Source organism: Phocoena phocoena, chromosome 9 (assembly GCF_963924675.1).
Source record: "Phocoena phocoena chromosome 9, mPhoPho1.1, whole genome shotgun sequence".
Lineage (NCBI taxonomy): Eukaryota > Metazoa > Chordata > Mammalia > Artiodactyla > Phocoenidae > Phocoena > Phocoena phocoena.
The window spans coordinates 38,636,171-38,649,848 of record NC_089227.1 but is presented as its reverse complement, the minus strand read 5'-3'; the positions used below and the strand labels follow the sequence as shown (position 1 = coordinate 38,649,848).

At 37.4% G+C, this 13,678-nt stretch overlaps 1 protein-coding gene across 6 annotated transcripts in view; it reads right to left on the bottom strand.

Moving 5' to 3' along the window:
• Window positions 1–13,678, bottom strand: part of DGKB (diacylglycerol kinase beta) — a 645,730-nt gene that overhangs the window by 484,637 nt on the left and 147,415 nt on the right. For all 6 annotated transcript variants that reach the window (XM_065884106.1, XM_065884107.1, XM_065884111.1 and 3 more), the window contains 3 exons: window positions 9,016–9,133; window positions 6,327–6,415; window positions 6,128–6,244 (listed from right to left, as the gene is read on the bottom strand). In XM_065884106.1, coding sequence (XP_065740178.1) covers window positions 6,128–6,244; window positions 6,327–6,415; window positions 9,016–9,133 — 324 coding nt within the window. The remainder of the gene's footprint in view (window positions 1–6,127; window positions 6,245–6,326; window positions 6,416–9,015; window positions 9,134–13,678) is intronic.

Genomic DNA, 13,678 nt, shown 5'->3' with positions numbered 1-13,678 from the left:
CTTTCTATTTTAAAGGCATCGGAAACCTTTAAACATTATTGTTAGGAGTTATTATTTTTTTATTTTTTGGGGGGGTATTTGCCTCACTTTTTAATTTTTTAACATCTTTATTGGAGTATAATTGCTTTACAATGGTTAGTTTCTGCTGTATAACAAAAGTGAATCAGCTATATGTACACATATATCCCCATATCTACTGTCTCTTGTGTCTCCCTCCCTCCCACCCTCCCTATCCCACCCCCCCAGCTGGTCACAAAGCACTGAGCTGATCTCCCTGTGCTATGCGGCTGCTTCCCACTAGCTATGTATTTTACATTTGGTAGTGTATATATGCCCATGCCACTCTCTCACTTTGTCCCAGCTTACCCTTTCCCCTCCCCGTGTCCTCAAGTCCATTCTCTAGTAGGTCTGCGTCTTTATTCTGTCATACAGAATGAAGTCAGAAAGAGAAAAACAAATACCGTATGCTAACACATATATATGGAATCTAAAAAAACAAAAAATGGTCATGAAGAACCTAGGGGCAAGGCAGGAATAGAAATAAGGAGTTACTATTTTAAAAGAAGTAGAAGCCCTACATGATACCAAAAGTCAATAATCCATAGTCATCGTATAAGCTTTCGTTTGCGAAGCTCAAATGACATGTATCATCCTCCTATCCTGTGAGTCCTGCCTGACCGCGGGTATTTTACCGCAACCGGAGCAAATGATAACATGTTTTAAATAGAGGTTTTACATGTCAAGAAAATATGTTCATGGCAGAAATGAACAGGTATAAACAGTGTGATCTTAAGAATCAGAGAACGTAAGCAAGGGGAGGAGGAGAGAAGCAATGATGACATTCAGCCCGGCTGATTGAATTATAAAGCCCAGGGGAAATGGTTGCCTAATGGTAGAAGGTAGTTTATACTGCTCTCACTTAGGATTTTTCTGTTTTTATTTTTTAAGTGGTTAGATTTACAAAAGGAGATAAAACCCAGTTCTAAGAGCCTAACATTCTATCTACATAATGGTAAATAGTATTATATCAAGAAGCCACAGGTTCTGAATAAAAAAGGGGTGCTAAAATGGTTTTTTTATCTTTAAGCATTTGTCTACACTTACTTGTATATTTGATGCAGATTTGAGTATTACAGGATGATTTAAAAAAAAATTTAAATCATGCATTTAAAATTCACTATTTAGCAGTAAGAAGAACAGTGTTATCAGTCATAAAAGTGAATTATCGAGGACCTCCTCTAAACTCAGCACTCCATCAAGATTTAGGGTTATTAGAAGAAAAATGTGTATACTGGACCCGGAGCTGGATGAAATTGTAGTCTAACAGTGTAGATGACACTAGCATGCAGACGTGACACTGCCGGACAGCATTTCAGTCTTTCCTTTGGTGTGGAATAAAAGCCTAGAAAGTGTTTAGAAAATGGCAAACATTATTATCAAGGAAAATTTCAAGGAAAATGTGGAACTTAATTTGATTCCTGAGGTATAGTCAAAACTTGAGGTGGGTGCATTCAGGGCAGTACTAGAGTAAGCAAAATAGGGGGGAAGCATGGCTTTCCCAGAGGCCTGTCAACAGACATGCTCGGCTACAGCAGGGACTGGGCATACAGGGGACTACTATATATGTCATGTGCTTAGGTTTGGGTCGGATATTTGGAGAATTAAAAACCAGGTTGAGGTAGGAAGAGGTGAGAGCTGCATTTATTATCACAGGACTATTATAGGTTGCTGAAGGTGGCATATGATAACAAACTAGTATTTTCAGAAGATGACTCTGGAGGTGGTTTGCAGCCTGTGTTATAGGAAAAGTACCTTCTGTTAGGGAGATAAGCCAAGATTTCTGACTCTAATCTAGTTAAGAGGTGCTAAGAGCCTGCACGTGGGCTGTGAATGGTGAAGACAAAAAACTCAAATCTGAGAGAGATATTTTAAGGGGAAAACTTAAAGTCTCAGAGATAGGTTGGATATATGAAATAGAGGTGAAAGACAAGGATAAAAGAGATTGACTTCTGTTTCCAATGATTGCAAGCCTGATGTTACCATGTCTGATCGAATACAGTTGGAATAGCTGTTCTTAGTGAATATAAATAAATCAGCTTAGTCTAGGATTTAGTGATATTCGGGACCACATGGTTCTGGGTGCTTTTAGAATATGCAGGTGCTATTCTTAGACTGGGCAGCTACAGACCCTTCCAGAAGTGAGTAAGAGATGGCATGAGTAACGAGTAACATTCATGGAGTGCCCTCTGTGAGCCACGGGATGGGTTTTGTGCCCTCACATGACATTTTAGCTAGTTTTCACTACGATAATAATTGTCCTTCCATAAGCACTAGTAGGTATAGGGCCTTCCCTGAACACAATGACATAGATTTTTTTAAAAAAGCCATTTAATTCTTACAAAAATCTTACAAAATAGGTATCATTAAGTCCATTTTACAAATTAGGAAGCTGGCCGAAACTTTTTACATATTTGGCCCAAGATTGTACAGCTACTATCTTACTGGTTGGACAGAGACATTCTCAAGAATCTGGTCAGTCTAACTTATGACTAAGTTAAAACTCAAGCCATTTCCAAAAGTCATATGTACAAAGGAAGTGATGGCATTTGGAAAACCACTGAAATGAAGCCAGGTTTCGTTATCTTTGTTTCTCTCTGCAATCTATTCCTCATGGACTCCATTCAGATAGGTCTTACTAAAGCTCAGCTTTGACGGTGCCATATCCCATCACAACTTCTGCTAGTTCTTTGTTATATTAATAGCACTTTCTGGGAAGCATTAAGACATAAGAAAGTAGATTCAGTTTGTTTAAAGGCAACCAGTAGTGTAAGTGTCAGTCAAAAGCAGATCAACTTTATACCAAAATTTTCATACAATAGTTCAGGAAGAAAGTATAGATTATACTAAATACATAAATGTTTAGAGGTAAATATCCTCTGTTTAACCTAGGCCAAAAAATCTATAAATTAATAGACATAGTCTTATAATTGCTTAACATTAAAAGCCAAAACAGCACAGAGGCTGAAGTTATTTTTAAGAAGGCTATATATATTCTTCTGGATACATGAGGACTTATATAAAAATATCAAGTCTTGTTTCATGAACCAAACACCCACAGGAACCCCAGAGATCATGGTTTACAGCAAATCAGGCTAAAGTTAGCCGGAAGCCTCGGGTCTTGGGAGAGCTTAGTAAGAGGGCAGCCACTTTTCCCTGACTCCGCCTTACACCCTTCAGTGGTCCCTGGTTAGCCTGTGTCCTGAGTAGAACTCAGGATTTAAATACATTTACAGCTTATATTGTGCTTTGCTGTAGTGACCAAAGAGTCATCTTCATGTACACTCTGATCTTTTGTTAAGAATAAGATGTTAGGGACATGCTGTCTGAACTGAATTAGATATGAAATCCTTAGATTTTAAAAAGCAGAGTTTATCCAGAGGTAGCACCTTCTTTCCTATAAAAGGAAAGGCCTAATTTCTTACAACACTAGGAACAGGATCAAGACCAAATATAAATATGTAACTGGAGAGTGCCTGGGCTAGAAATATAGATTTTGGAGTCACAGATGAGAGGAACCACTAAAACAAAAGAAAGAAAACAAGAAAAACAAAATGTAATATAAAACAAGAAAACAATTTCAAGATGCCCTGATTATCAATAAGACCGTTAGCAATGGTAACTTTGAGGAGAATGATTCCCATAGAATGAAAAGGGCAGAAGATATACCTCACAGAGATTAAATGGGGGACGGAGAAGAGGAGTCAAGTAAAGAAACTTAAAATCTCCAAAAGCTTTTCTATTAGGAAAGGTAGCAATGCATAGTTTTATTTAATTTTCTTTAAATTTATTTATTTTTATTTTTGGCTGTGCTGGGTCTTTGTTGCTGCACGTGGCCTTTCTCTAGTTGTGGCGCGAAGGGGCTACTCTTCGTTGCGGTGTGTGGGCCTCTCATTGTCATGGCTACTCTTGTGGCGGAGCATGGGCTCTAGGTGCATGGGCTTCAGTAGTTGTGGTGTGCGGGTTTCAGTAGTTGTGGTGTGTGGGTTTCAGTAGTTGTGGCTCGCGGGCTCTAGAGCACAGGCTCAGTAGTTGTAGCACACAGGCTTTGTTGGTCCGTGGCATGTGGGATCTTCCCGGGCCAGGGATCAAACCCATGTCTTCTGCATTGGCAGGCAGATTCTTAACCACTGCGCCACCAGGGAAGCCCACCAATGCATATTTTTAGAGCGTTCAAACTTTAAACACATTGTTTTTTTTTCAAGAAATAAAAATAGGAGGGGCTTCCCCGGTGGCGCAGTGGTTGAGAGTCTGCCTGCCGATGCAGGGGACACGGGTTCGTGCCCCAGTCCGGGAAGATCCCACATGCCGCGGAGCGCCTGGGCCTGTGAGCCATGGCCGCTGAGCCTGCGCGTCCGGAGCCTGTGCTCCGCAACGGGAGAGGCCAAAACGGTGAGAGGCCCACGTACCACAAAAATAAAAAAAAAAAAGAAATGTATGAAGGATGGCAAAATAACTTGAAATACAACAAAGAAATAAATTCTGATATTCTCTAACTTCAGTTTATAGTAAAGATATAATTAATGAAAGATGCACTTTATGGGGAAAGTAAGAGGAACGGGCTCCTACAAGATCAGAAATAAAACCGAAATATTTTTATAGATGCTTAGCAAGAAAAAAAAAAGAAAACTAATATTTTTTAATGGCCCAAATTTTTTAATAAATGAAATAGTTTTGGTCTTCTTAAAACTGAGAACTCAACATGTTTAAGTAATTTCTATGTGTAATTTAATCACTGTTAGACGTTTTATTACAATAACCAAACACTTCAAAAAAATAAAACTGTCTTTCATAATTGAGGAAATTTCAAATGTAAATATAATTTGACTGAGTAATAGCTGAAAATGATTGAAGAAAATGTGTTCATTTTAAAAAAAGTACTTAATTGTACTTTTGAAATGCAAGTCACAGTTTGTTTTTCTCATTATCCTGTGTGTATGTGTGTGTGTGTGTTTAAGAAAAATTTTTAAATGGCGTGTGTGTTGGGGAGGGGTGTTGAGGGGCACTACAGAGAAACGTATCTGCTTAACTGAAACAACGCTCCCTACCGTTTTATTCCCACAAAAGCAAGAATAATTTGTCCTATAACAAGATGACTCATACACTAGCTGTAAAAAGAAAACACAACCGACGGGGGGAAAAACCCAGCCCCATAAACGTTTTTGAACCAAACTGTAAAACATGGCTATTCTTAAAAATGTACATTCTAATTAATTTCTAGAAGTACAATATGAAACACTAGAGGTACCATCTAACAGCTGCATTTATTCCAGAAGTTACTTGAAGCAGCTTTGACAATTAAGCAAACTAGGTAGAGTGCTAAGATTTCCTGGGAAAGACCAAGTGACCTCTCCTTTCTCGATTGTCAATACCATTAATGACTAGCGCTTACATCCGTATCTGTTATCCCTCAATTTATGATTTAAATAAAGGAGCAAGGCAACACCATGTTGTAAAGAAGGGTTAGGTGAGTTCTTAGAAGCATCAAGAACTAAAATATGGACCACCTGCATCTCTACCTCGTCATGTGGTCATTGATGATTTGCATAGATTTTTCTTGGTCTTAGTGTCCTCACTATAAAATTAATATACCACATTTGTACCACATTATTCATTGTGCTACCCTTTTTAAGCCCATAGATTCTATGATTGGAATAAATTTAGAACATATAGAATAGAAAATTTTACCAGAATAGTGTTTTCGGGCAGAGGGATAGCTGAGCTCTACCCAGTCAGTATCCCAGGCTCACTGCCCACCCACAGCCATGGTGTCTTACCTTCCTGGCAGCTCCTAGAACTCCATGGAGCACAGATTGAACACCTTATGACAGTATTACCTCTAAGGTTGTCACTAGCTCTAAAATTCTCGATTCTATGAGGACAAATCTGACCTTGACATTTATCCCTTTGGGAGCCACACATGGTATAAGAGGCCCCCATGAATTTATGCTAACTTGGACTTAGTCTAAAATTCAGGATGGCCTTACAGGATAGGACTCATCAGAGAACATGGGATATACCATCTTCATCTTGAGTGAATGCTAGAGATTTATCCTCCGATGTTACTCACTGTGATCTGACACCAAACACAATGCAGTCCTGTCAAGCCCTGGTAACATTTAACTGTTTTGTGGCACTTATCACACTTGGTTGGGCAGTTGCCTTCAACCCAGTAATGATGCATCACCTAGAACACAACAGAAGCACTGTGGTAAGAGGAGGCATCCATAAACACCACCCTCAAAAAGCAAGCATGGCCACACACTTACATCAGTGTTCTTCTTGGACTTTACGTAAGTCTTGATGCAAGAAGGAGGTGCTCTAGCCACGCAGCGCTCATGGACTGTGTACTTGCAAACTGAAAGGAAACATGTACGCAAATTCAGAGCTAATCCTGGTCCTGATTGCAATTTTATACAGAAAGAATGACATTAACAGAAGCTCGTTTCATAGCCACTGCTCCCTAATCAATCCAATCAGCCACATGAAGGAAAAGTCCAACTCGACTGTTTTTTACCATGGAATACAAAAGGCCAATTAGTACAGGAAATATTATGCATGTGAAGAACCAAGACTCCTCTATCATGGCAATAGCAGGAAATGCTTAATTAAATCAGGCCTCACTCAAATTTTTCACAATAATTCCCAGATGACAAACATACTAAAGACAAATTGATGACTGCCAAATGGCTTGGTGTCATTTGCTAGAAGGAAGAGATCTATATTTTACAAAGTATAGGCATGAGAGCAGCTGGCGGGCATGGGAATAAAAGCCCATGAGTTTATGCTATTTCGTCTATTGATTTATCTAAACCTTAAATGGCTGATTAGTCTATTTCTAGAGAATAGATTTCATCATATGCCAGGCCTTCAGTTAAACTTCATCCCTCATTGCCATCGTGGCACTGTTTGTCCAAAAGGAACAACCTTTGCTGGGCAGCATACTGTATATATATATATGCAAAATTTTATATGTATCTGCAAATATGTATAGAAACACATGTATAAACATATGTATCTGTGTGTATATAAAACATATAATGTATATAAAAAAACCAACACGTACACTTTATTGGCATCTTTAAATTACTTCATGGCTTGATTCTCAATATAACTCAGGGTCATATACAGATATTCTTTAATAAAACACTGGTTTCAAATTAAGAATTCTAAATGCATAAACACATAGAATAAAAATTAAGTAAAAAACAACCAAGCAGCTCTCTCAATATAACAAACAAAAATTAACTACTGCATGAAGTTAGAATGAAAATATAATATTTCTATAGTAAAACTATTCCCAGATATCCACTTCTGTGATTTCCTTTGGCAACACTGAGGAAGAAAATGCAGTTTCTCTTCTCTTCCATATTGGCAATAATGTTGAGTATTACATTTGCACAGTAATCAGTTAAGATTTGTGAGCAAGGTTCTCACTCTTATATGATATTGCCCATGTTATTTGAGAATTACCATTTTGTTTCATAAGCTCCCATCAATAGACAGTGCCATGAAAAATTATTTTCCTTAAAAATAATAAAACTTTGAAAACAAATTACTTCCTTTGTACATGGAGAATGTTCTGGTATACATAGCCTTTTAAATGTGGCCACTAGAAACTGCCCTCTAAAGCGGCACGAGGTAATTTTACGTAACTTTATTAAAATCCTTAAACACGTAAGAAATCATTTAAAAGTGTACCTACTATATGGTTTTTAATGTAAAATAAAACATCTGAGAGAAAGTCAACTCCCAAATATGCTACCAAAGAAGCTGTTAGCTAAAAATAATATCTGAAAATTATGTATTATATGGAAGCCAGGTAAAAAATTAGATTTAATATAAATGCACGAAAATGGGATATGTCTAATAAACCTGACAATTTCAGTAACTCCATACACTGCAGAAAAGGGCGTGGATGGACAACGTGCTGGACCAAGACAAAGTCACACTTTAGTGAAGAGGACTCAATATTCCCTCTGTTTTTTTTTTTTTGGCGGTACGCGGGAGACTCTCTCTCAACAGTGAGAGCACTGTTGTGGCCTCTCCCGTTGCGGAGCACAGGCTCCGGATGCACAGGCTCAGCGGCCATGGCTCACGGGCCCAGCCGCTCCGCGGAATGTGGGATCTTCCCGGACCGGGGCACGAACCCGTGTCCCCTGCATCGGCAGGTGGACTCTCAACCACTGCGCCACCAGGGAAGCCCTCCCTCTGTTTTAGCAGAGGCATCAGGGAATGCAAAAGTTCCTCAGGTATACATGTTGTTTATTTAAAACTTCTTAAGTGCCTTTTATAAATTGTTACCTATACTACCAAAAAGTACACCATAGAATAAAATAAATATTGTAAAGATAAGTGTACCGAAATAAAAATAATGGCCACAATTCATGAACTGGCAACACTTTGGGGTCTAATATCCATTAACCGTATATTAGATTTTCTTCGTTATAGAATTAAGAATCGTGTGCCTGAGGTATAAGATGAGTGCGTGTTCCTTGTGATTTCTTAGCTTGAATGGAAACTGATAATCAGTCAATCATCTTTAAAAAACTGAAAGGAATTAGCTCATTATAGGAAGACAACGTGAATAAAGCGATAACTTAGGGAGAGAAAAAAGACAAACATGCATAAGATATAAATATGAGAGACCAATGGATATTTTCATAATACTCCCAGAAGAAATGGGAACCATGAATAAATTAAACTACAGTGGAAAGAAAATGGCTAGTGAATTGGGAAATGTCCTTATTTCTTTTCCAAGAAGAAGGTTTTCCAAAATTGAAGAAAGTTAAAACTAGAGTGATCTAAACCTTCAGAAACATACTTCAGGGAAAGATAAATCATAGGTACGGGAAGGGTCAGGTGATTTCTTAACTCCGTCTACAAATAGGACTATTCCACGAAATCAATCGCTTCTCACCAGAGGTGATGACATCCGGGCAAAGCAAACATACTCACAGGAGCAGCAGAGGCCCTGCTTCCCCACGCCGATCAGCATGTTCAAGCAAAGATTGCAGTAGGCAGGTTTGTTAAAGTGCTTGAGTCGCCACACGTGCTGTCCGTCATCCTTCACATTCTGCATGGGACGCAAGAGAAAAAGATTTCACTTAATGAAGTAAACAGTGGAATATGTAAGTGCCAATAAAATTCAGAGCTGGACTGAAGCATTTGAAGACAATCTGTTATTTCATCTCTGACTTTCTCCAAGATTGCCACAGAGTCTAGAAAACCACATGTGCTCTAGTGGAATGAGATCCTGCTAACAAATATCGGATGCTATAGCAACCCACAAATTCTTGCCTAATATCAACAGTTCAACAGCAGGTCCCAACCATCATAACCGTGCGCCACACTGAGCACTCCTCAGAACAGAGGCGTGTTTGCCTCACCTCTGTATACTTTACTCCTAGCACAACTCCATAAACAAATCAGTGAATAAAGGAAGAGAAAATACTCTTGAGTGGAAGATTCTGAGAGATGAAAACCTTGACAGAATATGTTAACCCTTGCTTAATGGTAGGAATAGGCAAATTTCATGATGGTGGTTAGCTCTTATAAGGAGGTAGAAGGGTGGGATGGGATGGGAAAGAATGACACTTAAAAGTAAGTTATTCATGATATTCTAAGGCTTCAGTTGGGGGATTCCTTACATGTTATAATTGACACTAATATATTTTTGTATGTCTCAAATAGAAAATTTAAAAACATAAACTTTTATGAGGCTCTAATTACATTATTATTTTACTTCTCTTTTACAAAATATGAATGATTTTAATCTCATGGAAAGATGGCAAAAATATTACAACTATATTACTGTATTTACTTATAACAGTCTCTACCATTATTTGCCACAATAAAACCTTGAGTTCAATGAATTCACATTTTAGCAAGACGACTGTAATTATTATTTATTCTTCTAAGTAAAACTCTATATAATATTATAATAGCTATTCTCTATTAGATACATTAGATACATTGAAGTAAAATGAAATAATATGATGCTTAAGATTCCTTACAAGGAGGTGAAGATATTAAATGAAGTTTTATACATCATTACTTTTATTACCATCATTTTCTGTATTAACATGTAGTCCTTGTACATCATGTACCAAACTATATCAAACTCAGATTAATTTTAGACATCATTTATTGGTATTCTATAGAAACCACTGCAGGTCATGGTTTTTTAGGTTAGTCAAGTTGCCATACTTCTTAAAACACGTTGAGCTAATATTTTTTTGAGCACCTATTATGTGCTGGGGCACTAATACAAATTCTGTGGTAGTGAGACAGTATAAACATGCCCACATCATTTTGTTCCTCTGGATAATAAAATATTAATAATAATGCTTCCTAACTACTTTTTCCTATTCCCTATCAAGAGATAAACCACCAGATTTGAAGTACCCAATTGAATCCACAGTAACTAATTCCTACATTAGAACCAGAAATGTCAAATTTGCATCATAATATAAAACATTAATGAAAATGCTTTCTGGGAGGTAATTCTCCATGGGTCTCTTGGATTTCTGCACATTTTGTAAGCAGAAGAACTGTCCTTTTCTCCAAGTTATCTTTTCAAAGTTGTTTGAATAACATACAGCCTTGCACAACAGAGATGTGCAGAGGGCAGGTTTCCTTACTGTCCGGTGTAATAAAGATAATTTCTCCCTTCTAAGCAAAGGTTTAGCAAGTTTGTTTACTGTGTATTATAAAAGATTTAGTTTCCCCAAGCCAGGGGCTCTGACCTCTGATGCTGTGCAAGGCAATTACTTGGACCTCTCTCCATCACCCCTAAGAGACTTTATGGGCCAGGAGAACTAGCTCAGATGTGAAGCTCCTATTGCTTCTTTGCTGTGAGTAAACAAGTTTTTGCTTCTGACCCAGGTGCTCATGTCCTCTGCCAGCACCCATGGAACTGTGGCAAGCTCACTTGTTCACTTGCAAGTAGGGTAACTCTCAGACCCTTCATGGTTCTTGACAATGCTCAGCCTCATTTTCCTGACAAAGAACTAACAAGTTCTCAGCAAAAGCACTTCTGCAGAAGGTGCCATCAGAAGACAATGGTGTTTCAGGTTTTTTTCCCAAAGCTTAAGAAATAGATTTTATAGTAATTTCTGAATCCAGTTCTGGTCTGCTCAAGTCATATGATTTCTAGTATCTTTATTATGTGAAAGGAATGCTTTATATATTTGTTTAATTTTGCTATAGCTTCCAAACTATCTATGTTTTAAAATTTCTATTCCTTCAAATAAGAGTAAGATACCCTGATGTTAAAAGTTAAAGAGGTTAATTTTTTTCAAACATATTGATAGTCAGCATTAAGTATTAGCTTAAATAATTAGATTAATGCTTAAAAAGACATTTTTAAGTGAAAAGGAGAAAAGAAAATTTAATTTTCTTATGTATTACTGTTCTCATAAGCCTTGTCATTTTATTTTTAAATGAGTGTCCATTACATGTGAATAAGCCTTCTCTTGTTGAAGAGCACATATGGACTAAGTTAGCTGGCATTTTCCTTATCAAAAAATAAACAAGTCTGAACGTGGGTGTTCTGTCAATCAGAACACTTAGCCATGTTACAGGCTGCCACTGATGCACAAATCCATTACCCCGACATAAAATGCTCTACCAAAAAACAAATTAAATCACTTTATAGCTCTTAGCCGGATACATTGCCAGAATATTCAGAGGATGAAATATGTATGTGACTTCAAGAGAAGAAATTGAAACCAGGAGCCAACTACTTCTAAGCAGCGCAAATTAAACGCCAACGCTATGTATTTTCATGTCTTGTCTTGTTTGTCTTATTTAGATGGTAAACTTACTGGGGAAGGGGGAGACTCTGTCCCTTACTATATTCTATCAGCCAGTAGAGCATATGCCTCTTAGTACTTCCACTGCAAATAAATATTTATTGTCATAGAGAGGAATTCATTTTTATAAAAAAGCAATGAAGAGGGAATCTGGAAGGCTTGATTCCTGGCCTCTGATGAAAATGTGGATAAGCCATTTCACCTTTCTTATTTTCCTCTCTAATAAAATGAAAGTAACCACTTTCCTCACCCAGGCCATGGTGTGAGGTTTCATTATACAATACCTGTGAAGTCAATTTAGCTCCTCAGAAGACTGGTGTTATATAAACAGCAAATATCATTACCATCAATTGGGTTGAGTTGTATAACATCCCAGTGTTTCAGCCAAAAGATTTGAGAAGGATGTTGGTAGGTTTATGATACTTTATTTCATAAAAGTGTGTTCTACTGGTTTTTTCATTACCAGACATTACTCTTAATAAAAATTTATTCCTGATATTTAGTAAACACTGTATTTTATAATGAAGCAGTTCAGTTCTGTGCATGTGTCAGAGAAACGTTTAATGAAACACAGGCAAATTAACACAGAGAGAGGGAGTGCCAGGGTCTTCCTCGCCTTCTAATCCCTTGTAAGTCACAAGGAGGCTTTGAAGGGACGAATGCTTTCTGGAAAATATTGAAAACTATTTCATTATCTTAGTGATTTCTGAAGTATTAGTTTTTTCTGTAAATACCTCAAAGATTGCAGACAGTGTTCAAGTGAACTAGGGCTGTTATAAATAATATCATTTTTTTCGAAGGACCTCAAGGAGAAATTTCACTGATGTCACAGCCAAAATGCTCCCATCCCCCTGCCTAGCCAGGTCCCTGTTCCAACTGACCTCACTTATGACACATAGAAGAGCTAAGGTCGCACATGGATTCCAACTCAAGAAATAATAAGTGCCATTAATTTACCTTACTTTTCTGTTCAAGGTCTCCCCCAAATTATAATGATATGAAAGAAACTGTTCTTTTTGACAAAAAGATGAACTATATCAAGCCTGAGAAAAGAGAATGCAGAAAGAAGTTTTAAAATTCTGAGTGGAGCTGCAATCAACTGCCCATCTCCAGATCCCACTTTCTGAAGTCAGGCTCAGACCCTTATAGTCTTAAGGTTCAAATGCCATTTCAACTCTCAGTAGCATCACGCGGTTATTCTCCTTGAATGACCCAGTGTGGAATCTCAAGAATTGTTGCATTTATCCAGCTTCATAACTCCTTTCCAGATTGTGCAAACAGCAGAACAACATCTTAATCAAATTAAATTTTAAAAAATAGAGTGTGAAACATTAGTTTTCCAAATATAGCTTAGTCTATTAAGAATACATAATCTTCTGCTTTCCCTCATACTCATCAAGGGACACATTTCATCAGAAATCAGGAAGCAAACCAAAGAATTACTTCTACTTTATCGAATCAGGCAAAAAACTGTATCCTAAAACATTTCAATCAATGGCAAAGTTTAAACTATATATAGGGATTAAAGACCAGGACTCTGAGAACATATAGTGAAATCAACATACATAACCTTTCAAAAATCATACAGGCCAGACTTGGGCCCAACAATCCAACACTAAGAAGTGAAGGTATCCTTATTTTAAGCCAGGCTCCTATTTAAATGTGTATTCCTGTTTTTATGATAATATGAATTCAGGAATTTTCCTTGGAAAACCTAATAATGATCCAAGATTCCAGATTTCAGGAATTGGAGCATTACTAATTATCCTGTTCATCGAGGAAAACAAATGTTTGAACTGAGAGAA